The sequence below is a fragment of the Adelges cooleyi genome, unplaced genomic scaffold (genome assembly GCF_023614345.1).
Source record: "Adelges cooleyi isolate 19-005CV unplaced genomic scaffold, UGA_ACOO_1.1 ACOO_flye_CR_arks_rails_tigmint_CR_PRNA_376, whole genome shotgun sequence".
Lineage (NCBI taxonomy): Eukaryota > Metazoa > Arthropoda > Insecta > Hemiptera > Adelgidae > Adelges > Adelges cooleyi.
Genome location: NW_026096053.1, coordinates 8,649,840 through 8,664,680, shown reverse-complemented (window position 1 = coordinate 8,664,680; position 14,841 = coordinate 8,649,840). Strand labels below are relative to the sequence as shown.

At 34.0% G+C, this 14,841-nt stretch overlaps 2 protein-coding genes across 3 annotated transcripts; both read left to right on the top strand.

Annotated features, from left to right (window-relative positions):
• The first annotated feature begins 411 nt into the window (after nucleotides 1–411).
• On the top strand, nucleotides 412–3,152 carry LOC126840776 (transport and Golgi organization protein 11). Of its 2 annotated transcripts, none has more exons than XM_050576717.1 (5): nucleotides 412–711; nucleotides 792–995; nucleotides 1,507–1,607; nucleotides 1,872–2,023; nucleotides 2,681–3,152. In XM_050576717.1, the coding sequence occupies exons 2-5, from the start codon at nucleotides 809–811 to the stop codon at nucleotides 2,892–2,894; spliced, it is 654 nt and encodes a 217-aa protein (XP_050432674.1). In that variant the 5' UTR covers nucleotides 412–711; nucleotides 792–808; the 3' UTR covers nucleotides 2,895–3,152. The 2 variants fall into 2 exon arrangements, with proteins under 2 accessions (XP_050432674.1, XP_050432672.1); XM_050576715.1 differs by having other exon boundaries at nucleotides 415–727.
• Nucleotides 3,153–5,303: 2,151 nt separating this feature from the next.
• On the top strand, nucleotides 5,304–7,384 carry LOC126840775 (uncharacterized). Its single transcript, XM_050576714.1, has 4 exons — nucleotides 5,304–5,769; nucleotides 5,858–6,042; nucleotides 6,860–7,026; nucleotides 7,083–7,384. Exons 1-4 carry the CDS (start codon nucleotides 5,595–5,597, stop codon nucleotides 7,261–7,263), a joined length of 708 nt encoding a protein of 235 aa, XP_050432671.1. The 5' UTR covers nucleotides 5,304–5,594; the 3' UTR covers nucleotides 7,264–7,384.
• The last annotated feature ends 7,457 nt before the right edge of the window (nucleotides 7,385–14,841 follow it).

Below are 14,841 nucleotides of genomic sequence, written 5' to 3'. Positions count from 1 at the left end.
TTTAAATACAGAGTAGAAGATAATATGTAGTTCCCAATTACCAGTTTGTATTAATAATTCACCAGTTAATAATACCAATTCATATAATAATTTTACATGGCAACTATCCAATAAGTAATAGGTATGCCGGTTAGTTGTGATAACCGCATAATGGCAGTTGCTGATGGCGGTCAGCCGAATATTTTTTGAGGAGAATGACCGGCAGCCATGTTGTGAAAATTGATAACGTTAGTTGTGGGCATACCTTTGTCCTTTTATGTAGTACAGCTAATCCATAAAGACCATAGTGCATATATGTCATATAGATATTGATTGTATTTCTATGGGATAATCGAATCAACTAATTCTTAATTCTTTAAAGTTTTATTAACACATAGTTGTTTTCTTTTCTTTTAATATGTTTTATTAAATAGTACTACAATGTATAAGAAGTTCTTTTTAAATTTTACACAGCATACTTTATAGTTTATAAACTTTATACATTTTGGACTTCGTTTTCTTTATCAGTTAGATTTTAACGGATGTTTTTCTTATCACATAACATTGCATAGTGTTTTCTGCAGCCTGGAGAGCTGCTATAAACGTATAATCTGTGTAAAAGCTAAATAATATACATTTTCGAAATTAATTCAACTTAAATTTTATAAAGTTTTATCCAAATAATACATTTTAACCAAAAAAAATTGTGTATCTGGTTTAAGTATCCATCAAGTATCTAACTTTAAAAGTAACGTTTATTATTTTCGGTTTAATACCGTTCTGATTGTAAGCATTGTTTTGTTTTTTTGTAGTATTTTAATTTTCAATAATGGAAGACTACAATGGATATGATTCGAACTTCACTGAAGAAATTAGTAAAAAGATGCAAGTGCCAAAGAGCATAAGAGCAAACGGAGATTATTCTAACTTCCGGCCAACTAGTTTTTACTCTGACGAAACTAATCCCTATGGCGATAATTTTGACATGCAAGTTCCTGAAAAAATCGTACTTTTAGGTAAAAACCAATTTTAGTTAAATGTATTACCTTTTTTTGGTAAGTTACAAGCTTATTGTATCGTAATGTTTAGCTAGAATTGTATATGTATGTGATACCTGTATTTTTTTTCTATTATACACTTTTAGTTTGCAAAATTTGTTAAATATGTTGGCTTAACATACAATTTAATCAGAAAATATTAAATCAAATTGCCTTTTCCATCCCTTCGGACTAAATGATTTAATCAGTGTCTTATTGCAATATAAACTATTGCGTTTAATCCCTTTTTTAAGACTACATATTTCGTTAAATAAAACTTATTTTTTTATTATTTTTTTTTCAACAATACTTCAATACTTACGGCAAGACAATTCTAGTTCTGTTGTTATAGCTATGTTATGAAAAAATGAGTTTTTCTTTGTAAAATCTACTAAAAGGATCTGTTTAAGTATATTTTATTCATAGTATTAAATGTTTTAAAGTGTTAAGAGCTTTTATATAAATGTATGTTTTCATTTAACGTGCATAGGTCACAATCAACATATGGGTACTTCATCAAAACCAAAAGAATTTGCGATAGACGATATAATCATACCACAACCCCCACCTGAAGAGATACTTCGCGTTCAAGTAAGTTTTCATGTGATACAGTGAAACCTGTCTTAGACTGAACCGCACAGAACTAAAAGAAAATTCTGTATTGAGCAGTTTTCGGTTTTATTGAGGGTCTGTCTAAGACAGGTTTAATTGTTATGATACAAAGTGTTGACTTTGTTTAGATAATAAAACATTTGCTAATTTTGTTTTACCATTAGTGTGTTATATACATAATTGGCTACACACAACTATAGCTAATAAAATAATAATACTAATACCTTAATAATTGTGTTGCAGACTCCACCGTCAAAGATTACTATGTCGAGACATTACTTTCCATCTGTTTTGGACGATTTTGATAGAAAGCACACGCAGTCCGAACAAAGTATTCCACCAGAAGTACAACAATCTGACGGCGTTCTTAATTCAGTTCAACAAGGCGATTTAAAGTATGAACATTTTTTCTAGTATTATTAAAATATAAATTACTATTTTTTCATTTAAGATTATGGTTTTATATTTTTTATAATTAAAAAAAATTCAATGTTAAAACGGGATTAGGACAGGGAGAAAAGACGCACTGTATGATATGCTTTTTATTTAGCATTGCATTGGAATCAGTGGCTAGAGGTTTGTTAGACACTGACATAGGGATTAGACTACAAAATAAAAAAAATTAATTTAATAGCATACGCGGACGATATTGTGTTAATTGGAAATTAACACAATATCTTTCCAAGACAGAGGAGCAGAATTACTTAAAGAGAGAAGCCGGTCTAATTAAAGGTTAAAAAACAAATATGTATGATATTATGGTGCAAAAGTAATCATCAACAAAGTTTAGTGGTGAACGGAATGCTTTTTAAAAGAGTAAATACCTCGGGGAAGGAACTAAGCGTAAATAAAGATAATCACAGAACAATTAGGCATAAATGGAGATAATTACAGAGAACTCCAACAAAGAATTAGTACAGCTAACCCATGTTTCTTTGCACAAAACAAAATTATTAATATTTTAGTGTTTGTACGATATATTAATTCTATTCTTAGCTGTTTGAGATTATTTATTTATATTGTTTTATAATTTAAACATTTTTTTTATTCAGCACGACCTTTTTCAACGCGAGTTTAAGCGAACCGATGACATTGGCCGAGGAAGTTGCACATTTACGTCAGCAAATGAGTAGAGCGTCGAGGCGAATCATTGAATTGGAGCACAGAATGTCACAACCATTTTACGTTAGGGAAAAAAAACTCGTTATAACAATTGTGGGTAGCTATTTACTATTGAAAATGGCATCGTGGTTGACAAAACATTAGGAATCTAGAATCACTTCTCTCCCGAGTGTTTACGTTAATGCCATAATATTATAAACACTATTTCACATTTAATTTTTAACGGTTACGTTTACTTGGCTTTTATTATGTATCCTATAAATTATGACTTTTATTAGTAGTAGTTGCATAAATAATCATTGTTATGTATGAATACGTTAAAAAAAAATATTATTAGCAGTACTAAAATTGTGTGATGCTGATTTTTTCTAGTTTAAAAAATATATTTATTAACAAACCTAATTATTTATTCCCCCATATTATCGATAGGAATTAGTGACTGAATTTTTCAGAAAATGTTGCGTATTGTGTCTGTCCATATTTTAAAATGATTGACACGTTGTTTGTCAATCATTATTATGAAAAATAAAAAATATTAATTTTATTTATATATTTTCGGGCTACAAATGGATAATAATAATGATTATAAATATTATCTCCATTCGATGATAATTACTTTTTATTAGTAAAGGTGAATTTTAAAAAATAACTAATACTTAACAGAACGTGCTAACAGAGATTTAGCACGATTCGTAGGTTCATAACGTGTTACATTGGCTATTTAAAAACTTTTTGTATGACACTACTTAATAAAATAAAAACTTGTTTGTTATTTACATCCCTGTATTAAATGTATCGACATATTTAAAATACATTTCTTTTGAAATAACAAATATTATATTTTTTTCATTTCTAACGTTTGCATAAATACAAATTATAATGCGGTGATCTCCGTTTTCGCTTGATTGTAAATGTTATATAATTATAATAATAATAACTTTAATGACCAATTTGTTATCTATAAGCCGCTTGTATGTAACATAATCGATCAAGAGGTTTAAAAGCTTATTGAAGATCTTGACACAAAAAAAAGTTATATATATATAATTACCTCAATATTTTGAAACCAATAACTTTGCTTTGACGGCTCTGTATCGAAGATGAAAATGTTAAACAACTTTCGATTATAATTAAGTCACAAAATTAGGTTTAGGAACACTTTATGTTCACGCGTGTTTGATTAATATTCAAAAACAACATTGAACTTGGACGCTTGGAGAAAGATTGGGTACTTATTATTTTTTCTTATTATATTTTCTTTATAAAATTATCAAAATCTTCAATTCCTCTAGAAAACACATTGAGAGCGCTAAAATCGATATTTTCCTAGCTCCTGTATTTTTCCTTGACTTATTTCTTATAGATCAAAATTATTTTTCCTATCCACATTGTCTGTCGGTAGTTAGCTACATTGAAAAAAAAAAAGACTTAAATGAATATACTTTCTTTTAAGCTTGTATGTAATAACAGCTATTCTTGTTTTTTTCGCCTCATCCCATACAAACGGTATAGGCAAGCTAAATAAGCTCTCACAACAAATTTCTATTCATCACCATTTCATTATTCCCTCAACATACCTCCCCTATCTCTGTCTATCACGCCCATCCACATATTCTTCCTCGGTCTACTTCAAGGGATGGGCAAAATACAGTTACATCGATTTTAAGATACAATTAAACAGGTTATTTTGTATCTTGCATCGGAAATACACTGAATAGGGCCCATGTCTGTCCGCTTTGACTCCAAATACCTGTGCCGTGATTTCTAACTTGTTTTACTATTTCAAACCGTCTCAACCTGTTTATCTCTTTCGTATCTTCTGCTACGGCACAACTTCCAATATATGCTCATTCCTTGCTCTGTCTAAGTTCGGCTCGTTTTAGCCACTTCTATTTTCCTTCCCTCCCTCGTATCCATTGTTCGATTCCCACTTCCTTACAACGTTGCTGGTCTTGTATTGAAATGTACCTGTACATATTGAATGAAAAAATACATTTCTAAAAAAAAAGCGAGGTTCACTATAAAATATCAGTTGATTGACATAAAAAACGGTGAACAGAAAACGGAATTCACGATGCCAAAACAAATGTCAATTAATCTGTGGAAGTGATGATTTCATACTCAAATACTTAAAATTGATAAGTGTATATTGTGGTGTGAATCATAGATTAAATACATCAATCTCTATTATCTGTGTACGTAGTATTGATCAGTAAACTGTGTCACAAGGCAACTTATGGGAGTGAACAGTCCCCTCGTTTGAAATATATAAAAAGTTTGTGTAAATGAATAAAAAGCTTACTGACTAGATTACTGTTAGTGTTTACAATTCCTGAAGGCTGTGATATTGCTGTCTCACTGTACTAGCCATTACACGTTATCTATTTTAGGCTACATGTAGTCAACAGTTGCCAACATGTTGTTGTCCCGTTTGTACATACTTAACAATTTAGCTAGGTACTTCATAACATAGTTTGCGATACGATAAATAGTATAATTTAACCACTTGAATAATTGATTCAAAACGCTAACACATTTTATTTGTTGTTTCAGTATGTAGTTTATGCGAGTTGTGCGATGTCAAACATGCTGCTAAAGTTTTTCTAACAATAGTGGAAATAACTATTCTCATTATCTTTTCTAGTACCTTAATACGTTGTTTTTGATCATCTTCATTGTTTTAAATATTATGAACCCGAGTATTTCTGCAGTCTAGATACCGTTGTACTGGCAAACGAGCGAGACACGTGAATTCTTTTTAATAAGCTAAATCCTTCGTTACGGTGTGAAATAGCTCAATACTTACCAAGTCCACACCGTCTGCAAGTAACAGCCACAAAAACAATGGGATGGAAACGCCCGGCGGGTCCGCCTCGTGTGTGGCAAACAGTAAACGTGATTGAAGAAAACGGCAAAGCCCGCGTGTTCTCAATTGAAGAAATACCGGAAGGTCGATACGAACAAGCCTTGGAGCTTTTGGTTTCATGTTACATTCCGGACTATCCTCTGTGGAACGCTTGTAGGTGTCCATCACATGGTCGACTATGTAGAACAACTTAATTATCAAGTTAAATGTCTTTGGTAACAAACATTGGTTTTCGTTGCAGGCAAAACCCGCGATCCGAGCACAGTGGAATACTTTAGGAAACGGGCAAAACTGATTCTTCAACAGGGAATATCTATTGCCGTATTCGAACATCTTGCCGACGACGGGCAGACTTCCATTCTTGCCGGAGTCAACCTTCTTTCCTATTCGGATGACGATCACGCCAATGAATTAAAACAAGTCGAGGTAAAGCGATTTAGACACAGAGAACCACACTCGATTAAAATGTCAAGTCTGTCTATTCATCGAGTTCGCACTTGGCAACATATCATATTTTACTTCTCCCCGAGTCCTCTACAATGTGTCTCGACGTGGCTTTACTAAGAAAGGGAGGATGGTCATTATTAATAATATTTTTCGGTTTCTTTATCGCTAGGTCAAGTTGATCGCAAGGTTAACAACGGTTCATTAAAATTGTACAGACCAGTCACTGAATCGATATTGATTTATTAAACCAGCAATAAACGTTCTTAGTGTCTATTTGCACTTATTTGTTACTTTGTCACAACTCTCCCCGCGAAATTCTATACAATTATCTAGGTATAACATTCAATATATTCTGTATACAATATATTCTACCTTTAAATCTTCTATCTGTTGTCATTTTGACTTTCATTAAATTTCAACATGCCCAAATCTTCTCTAATCTATTGTCTTCAATTTTATGGCGCATTCCACTTTAATCATTAACGTTTTCTCGATTGATCTATCTTTTGTTTAATGTCCAAAAATTACTTCTATTTGCTATTTTTGGTCTCGCTAGTGTCACTCGGCATGTTCTATTAAATAAGAGCTGTGCCATAATTTGACAAGCAAATTTATATATATATATATATATATATATTATATATATCCACTGATCAATTGCCCTAGCTTTTAAGGGATTTTTTTTTCTTAGACATTATCTTCACCGACTTAATTATCTTTCTCATGATTCCGCTGAATCTGGTTCACTCGAAAACAGTTACAAATCGTTATTAATAATAATAATAAATGTGTACAGCGTTCCGGAGAAGTGATTCGATCGCGCGAGACGTTTTTCAATGGCATATACGATAAGTGGGATCCGAAAAAGTTGTACAAGCTCAACAGCTTTTTGGCTGATTGGGGTCTTGGCGTGAAACCGGCATACCGCAAAATGGGTCTCGGCCTACAAATGCTAGAAGCTAGGTTTGTGTTTTTCTGCGAGGTTAGATAATGATAATGCATTTGTGCATTTGTTTCAGAGGCAAGATTGGCCGTGAATATGATTTACCGTATACTTTCACACTGTTCGGCGCGTCTGCCTCGCAAAGAATTGCGGCAAAAGCAAATTTTTTCGAAATTTCGTCCGGAGATTTCACAGACCTGCAATGGCCAGAACTAGACGGTCAGACTTGGAAGCTAATGGGTAAACGTCTATTTTGAAAGCACGAGTACGTCCATCGGAAACACTATACGATACGATAATTTTTAATTCGTGTACAATTCTCGTCGTTAAAGGGTCATACAATTAAAACCAATAAAATATTATTAAACAGCTATGCAATTGTGTAGTACATCGTGTTTGGAGTACGAATTATCTACTGTATACCTAAGTCCATACCGTATAAAGGTGTTATCTATTGGGTTCGTCAAGAGTTATTCAAGTTAATCCATACTAGTCATCATGGCCAGAATAACCGATGATTAACGTTGTCTGTGGTATTAGGGACAATAATACTTTAAACAACTATCATTTGAGTTATTCAATTTTTTAGAAATCAATAAAGAATTTTGTTCACAAGAGCTGTTTGTAGCGTTATGCATACATCATTTCGGACTTTGTAATCGGCCACTGGGTATCCAATATAAGTATATTGGACATTAAATATTGAAAACGCATTTTCAATAATCGTCGGTGGCCAATTCAAAACAACCGAACAGTGTTTTGTTTGTTTGTTTGTGTGTATATGCGATTGTATAAATATTTACAAACGGCGCACAAATGCGTAGTGGGTGGATTCGATTGGATACACAACGGAAACTAAAATAATTATTCAAGAGCAATAATATAACACATTATACACAAACCGACAACAACAGATGTGCACAGCCCATCACGTCGTTCGACGATAAAGCACGGCGCAGATCGCAATTAAAAAAAATCGGTTCACAATAAAAAAACAAAATTAACAAATCCATTAAAAGACTTAAGCCATAATATTTTCTTGCAATAATTACTTTTGGACGAATAATATCCGTTAAAGTCCGGTCCCGTGAACATTAAGGGGTTTGGTATAGGCAATTTCCCTACAAATCCTAATTTGTAGGGAAAATATTAATTTGAATTATTAATCGATTTCTTGATTCGTTATGACTAGGTTGTTTGATTTTTGTTTTTACCGCTGGTTAACTTTATTTCTGAAGTTTTGGCTACTTAATTTTTATGTCTGACATAGGCATTAAATCAGTAATAAGATTGAGCGCCCAGTCATTTTAGAATTTAGTTTGTATTGTTGGTTTTTTTTTTTGTGAATTACTGAATTTTTACTGCACTCTACTTTGCTATATTCTTCTTGTTTTTCAACTAACTAGCCAAAGGCTTTCGCCTCCTCAATAAATCTTCATCCACCGCCAATTTTTTATTCACCTCACTCATTCCCTTGCCTTTATTATATTATAAAATCTAACTTCTTCTTCGACCTACCTCCACCTCTAGACCCATTTGCACGTCTAATCTTTATGTCGCTGTACTACAATAGAATATTTCTAATAAAATACATAATAATATTACAATAACATAATTAATCAAAGTCAGCCACAATAAAAATGAATTGAACGCTTTTAAACAATTCACATTTCAGTCAACGAAAGGCGCTCATACATACCAATTAGTATATATTTGAATAGCAGTAGATCTTGTAAGTGTCGAAGGGAAGGAAAACTCGCTGTTAGTTCAGTAAGTAACTTTTTAGGGGAAAGTGTATAGTAATTAGTAAAGATAAACGAATGGGGGGGGGACGTCAATGCAATTTATTTAACAGAAAAACCCAATAAATTTTGTATTTTATTTAATTACGTAATACAATTACTTAATACTTCAATTACGAATACAAATTGTGGCTTATTTTAATTCAAAAAAACCCAATCATATGTACGGTTATCTTATTTGCTTACAATAACCTTACTTGACATTAATAATTGAGTAACTTCATTTAATAATAATGTTTATCTTGAAAGGTTTCTTGTAAGAATACTACACCGCCAATTCATAAAGCAATAAGGAAAAAAAATTGTTTAATATAAATTTATATCAAGCTAAAAATATATTCATAATCACATATTATTACAGCAATTAGAAATCCGCCATTGATTTTTAATATTTGTATTGAATACAATACAGTTAATTAATGTAATTCGCAAATTTTTATCACAAAACATGCTACAGAAGGTAAAAATATGTTATTTATAACCAAATTAGTTTTCTAAAGTTTTTAGGGTAATAAATAAATATAATTTATGTTTTTCTCCGAAAAAATAAGATCCTAAATTCAATTTAATAATTATACTGAAGATATTTTTCACGAGTTCTCGTTTAGCCAAGCGGAAGGCCACATAAGCCGGACAAAGCTAAAATATATATAATATAATAAAACACTTAAATGTAAACCAATAAAATTTTACAATTTTTAGTAAAGCAATTAATAATAAGGATGTAATTTTAGTAATTGCTATCGCCGTTGGGACCGACAAATACAAACTAAGGTACAGTCTCAGCCGTGAATGAAGTTTTTTAATAACATGAGGATGCGCTCCAGTCGGTTTTTTCATTGCGGTTTTTGTTTATACAAAATATGTTTTAAGGTTAGGCGTAGGTTACGGTGTCAAATTCTATATTTTCGGGTTGACCATTTTTATGGTAAATCAAAATCTATGTTAAGCTCAGCTGTGGCAAGCCTGTTTTTTAGTCAAACTCGCATTCGTGTCACCCAGAACCAGATACGAACAGGCGGATTGCGACGGTAACGTTTGTTTTGTCTTTATAATGTTAATAGGCCAACGAAAGTGAATTAAAACTTTCGAAACTAATAAAAAACAAGTTCGACGGTAAATTCGTACATCGTTTATTAACACAAACTCGTTACACGGCCCATTTGATTACATTGTAGGCATTAATACCTTTTAATTAATATTAAGTAGGATGTCTTCAGGCTTGTTAAGTGCTATTACAAATTATTGTTGTCCGCCGAGTGGGTGTTACATTGCCAGATGGATTGGCTTCCAGTTAGGATTTACATATTGTACGGTTTGTGTATATTTTAATGTTTAGTTCCGCTTTGTGCTACCAGCTAATAGCTATACCTCTTTTATCTACTCGATTTCTTACAATTTCTTATTCCGTACAACCCAGTCGATTCTCACATCCCTACAAACATTTTCAATAATTCAGCTACTTACATTTTATCTTCGCCTCTTTTATTCTAAGTCCAACACTAGCTTCTATTCGTCTTTGCTGGCCTAATTTCAACTTTGGATATCAATTATAAACGTGCACCAACTCTAAAAACGTGTAAATTAACCGTAGGTACCTAACAAAAATTACATTTCATAATGACAACAAAGACAATTTATAAAACCAACCACCGTTAAATGGGTACTGATTTAACCTGATTTTGTCTGATTTGGTTGCACATTTCACATTGCATTGGCTTGCGGAGAAACCATTGTGTTGTATAGTTTGAAAATAATATTATTATTCTAAATTTTTTATGCAAATAAGGTTTTTTTTGGAGATGACATTGAAATTATTATTCCTAGAACTGAGATAATTGAGGCTTTGGCATTTTTCTAGAAAAATATTTAAATATTGGCTTTTGCTGAAAAAAATTCATTGGAAATCGTTAATTGAAAATCAGCAACTCCGCACTTCTAACAGCTTGATCACATGTTTTAAAAAAACACTAAGTGCGTTTTATATAACAATATAATATTCATGCATACATTTTTATTTCACCTGCATTTATTGTAGTAAGTTTTTAGTCCAAAAGTCTGTCTTATTTATTGGTTTATAAATTTCCAAATATTGCATCCAGGCCTTAAATTCAAAATTCATATAAACACTATGTACCGCATTACAGGTGTCAACAGTTGATAATAATATAATTATCAATGTCAATGCGAAACTGACGGTAACTATACATACACAAGTTACAGGCATCTTCCGGTTTTAAAGGATAAAATGGGTTTTCCATTGAAAACTATTTTTTTTTTTCACTCAGAGCCTCGACTTATTTGAAGCGGAGGTCGAAATCATTAGCATACCTAAAATAATATACTGTTACCGCCTTGTGCTGATCGGTCTGTACTCTGTGGGAAGGATACACGTTAAATTTGCGGAAAATTCATAATTACCGACTTCACAGAGTCCATAAACCCGACACGGGTCACGCTACACCAAGGTGATCAATTTAAGCAGGATGTAAACAAATCCCCAGATGCGAAGTATGTGTTTCTTATAACCGAGATCATTTTTCGTTGATTACTTGTTGGACATGACGCGCTATACAGGTAGGTACTCGCCGCTTGGTTAAATTAGAAAACATCTATTACAGTACGTTAACCCACCGTGACGCAATGTGAACAGATAGACCGAACGATTCTAGCAAAACTCTTTAATTTATTAAAAAAAAAAAAAAAATGTTATAATCGAAAATTATTTGATTATAGTTTTTAAGCGGAAAAAAAATAATACTGAAATTGTCTAGGTTTAACAGCTAGTAATTAGGACAATATTAGATTAAATTGAACGTTTAAACCAAATATACATATTTTATCTATTAATAATCAAAATTTATTTTAAAAAATTATACAAATAATTTTAGCTTTAGAATTAAATACATTTCGATATTAACAATCGAAACAAATAACAAATAACTGAAACAAAATGATTAAAAAACATTACACAACAATTTAACGTTAAATGTATTTTATTGTATTATCATTATTACTTTTTTAATTAATGGTTCATTTTTTCATTTATTCTATACTAATTTTGAGTATTAATAATACTTAGTTGTTAAGCTACATAATACCAGTTAAAAAAATATGTGTCCTGATAATTATAAACAAACTAAAACGGACTTATTTGAATTGCCTCTAAGATAGGTTTGGAAGAAATTCTGTTAAAAAAGTTCGCCTACCTAGATTTTGGAGACAATTTGGGTGCATCCAAAACTGTTACGGGTTGATCGTTTATGCCGTGATTGCTACGAATTCTAAAATAAAATGTTTGAAAGACCATTGTTAGCTTTTTTGTTATTTATTTAAGAGCCGAACATGACAACATTTGTACTGAAACACTACGCACCTACGTGGGAGTATGGCGTGTAACATCTGGTATCAATAACGTCATAACAAAAAACATATTATATTGCGTCTAGATGTTTTTGTGTGCACATTGTGGCTTTCCGGGATCAGAATAATTTGCTTTGGAGCGCAGTATGGTGATGGTGGAATTTGTTTGTATTTTATTGTCGTTAGCGGTGGCTTGTCAGTGTACTATCGGAGGCGCGGCCATAGCAATTAACGATGCCGAACAAGACGTTCTCAACAGCCGTCGCAGACCCCGAACGGACTTGGACGAAAAACGGTCAATGACCAAGAAGGAACTGAGAGACTTACAAAACGAACGGCTCAACCTTAAGTCGGAATACCGGTGGTTGTTGTCGCTGAACTGGGGCGGTTTTGCGGTCAGGCCCAGCTCGAAGAAATCCCTGGAGAAATACTCCGTTGAGCAGCTGCGCAAGTTAGCCCGGCAGGCGTACGTGGACATCCAATGCGGGTTGGTCGGCATGGAATTGCTTCACGCCCGTCTCACCAGCACCGTGTTGGCCGGCAGCGACAAAAGCATTCAGCAGCTGCGTCAGCTGGGCATCGGATTCATCCAACGGGCGCTGTACATCGACGAGGCCGTCCAGATACTCAGGGTGTGCCACGGCAACCAGTACCTGAGCAATTACATGGACCTGTTTTGGATCTACTACGTGTATCAGGAACGGGCCAAAGCGTGCGCGCAATCCGTGATTCTTTCGGAAGCCGGACCGAAACCCGCAATGCGGGTCAGCCCGGTAGCTCACAATGCGGTCACGGCGCTGCTGGAGGAATATGTCGGATCCGAACGGTGCACGCGAGTGGACCCGGCGATCGCCGAACCGCAACCCCCGGAAGACTTGCCGACGGCCGATAAGATCAGAGCCATAGCCGGCGGGTCGCAGGACTTGCAGGACTCGTTGAGAATGATCGACGGCGTCAAAGATCAATTAAGCTGCCAAATGCGCGACAACGAACGCAAAGGCCTCAGCATTGCCGGCAGGTCGGAATACCTGTTGGACAAGCTCGGTTTGCACGGGGTGATCGACGATGAACCAACCATGGACATGTTGGTGGTAACGTTGGGCGGGTTGACCGACTGGCAGCGTCTTAGAGACCACATGCGCCGGCTCTATGCTACGGCCACCGACCACGGCAATTCTACTTTGCTAAGTCAACAGATCCGGTCGCTGGCAGAATTTCAATTGGATTTCGTTTACCTGCTAAAAGCGATAATGCTGAGAATCGTTTACAAATACCTGGCGCACCTGACGACAATGTCCCGGCTTCGGCTACTGCAAACGCTGTTCAGGACGGCGTATCTCAACTTGAAATTGTGTAGTATACTGAAGAAATTCGCCAAGTTCATGAGGCTCGATTTCCGTGACAAGTATATCAGACCGGTGATCGCCATGTTCGATCATCCGGTGTACAATAACTTCACGGCCAGCCAATTGAATTCGCGCAAGAGAGCCGTGGTCGTGTTGCTGAAAAACTGTTCGCTGAAATTGAACTTGCTCGTCGATTGTTCGGACGAGATCAATTTGGACGAAGCCTCGACGAAAAGATCCATGGATAATCTGAGAAAAATAGGAAAATTGAACGAGTCAACGGATGGCATCAGCGAGAGTGTGCTGAGTGCACGTGTTTTTGTCAAGTGTCTCAAAGACAAGTTTCACGACATTAACTTTGCCCTTTTTAAGTCGTTTATGACGATGAGACTATCAGAGAGCTTTGGCCGTTTAAATGAATTAGAAAAAAGAGAAATTGATAATTTGAACAGCGATAATGATGATCTATGATAATAAGACAAAAAATTGTACTTGACTCTAATGATATTATTACATTGTAATTATAATAACATATAAATAATTAAAGTCTTATATTTTTCTTTAATAACAATTATTAAATGACTGGAAAGAGTAAGTGTTCTTTTTTTAGTTTTTGACTACACAACAGTAGGGTTTTTATACTTATACCTAAAGAATACTTTAAACAATGTTAGTATATACTATCATGTACTAATTGCACTATTTGTTTGGTAAGTTATGGTATAACTTATTTTTTAAGTTGTAAAAAATGTCGACTGAAGGGGCTGGGAGCAACGACCAAATAAATTCACATTTTAATACTTACCAGGGCGATTAAAAGAAAATCCGTGAACTCATTAACTACAATGGCCGGAAAAATGCGTTTTATAATATCATTGTAAGTATTAGTCCAATTTTGCTGTTTGTTGCACCAACATGTAGATTACTTTTCCACGAAATAACAACGTTTGTTTAAAATTAATTTATCTGGTTGTTTTGTTCCAAGCCCTTCAATTTTGTAGGTACTTCGTTGATTTTGAAGGCGGTGGACGTATGAATAATAACATATTTCATGCTAAGAATCTCAAACACAATGAACTCTTTAAAAAAAGTTGTCACAATTTTCGTTGTGTTTAAGCTGATTCGAAAACGTGACAGACAAAAATAATACAGACCAAAGCGCTTAGTTACACTTCGAGTTTAAACTCCCACTGTAGGCCTCTCACTGTAGTTTATGATAGATCATGGCAAAACTTCAGCTATAACCTACAAAAACAACCTTAACATACATGACCCTATGTAGATAACAATTTATGTTCATGAACTGGACCACCGACATTGTTTG

Bases quoted from the DNA above. Each gene is read 5' to 3' on its own strand.
- LOC126840776 (XM_050576717.1), top strand. From the start codon at position 809: ATGGAAGACTACAATGGATATGATTCGAACTTCACTGAAGAAATTAGT. The intron at 1,608-1,871 runs GTAAGTTTTCAT...ATTGTGTTGCAG, and splicing joins AAGAGATACTTCGCGTTCAA to ACTCCACCGTCAAAGATTAC. The intron at 2,024-2,680 runs GTATGAACATTT...TTTTTTATTCAG, and splicing joins GTTCAACAAGGCGATTTAAA to CACGACCTTTTTCAACGCGA.
- LOC126840775 (XM_050576714.1), top strand. From the start codon at position 5,595: ATGGGATGGAAACGCCCGGCGGGTCCGCCTCGTGTGTGGCAAACAGTA. The intron at 6,043-6,859 runs GTAAAGCGATTT...AAATGTGTACAG, and splicing joins ATGAATTAAAACAAGTCGAG to CGTTCCGGAGAAGTGATTCG. The intron at 7,027-7,082 runs GTTTGTGTTTTT...CATTTGTTTCAG, and splicing joins CTACAAATGCTAGAAGCTAG to AGGCAAGATTGGCCGTGAAT.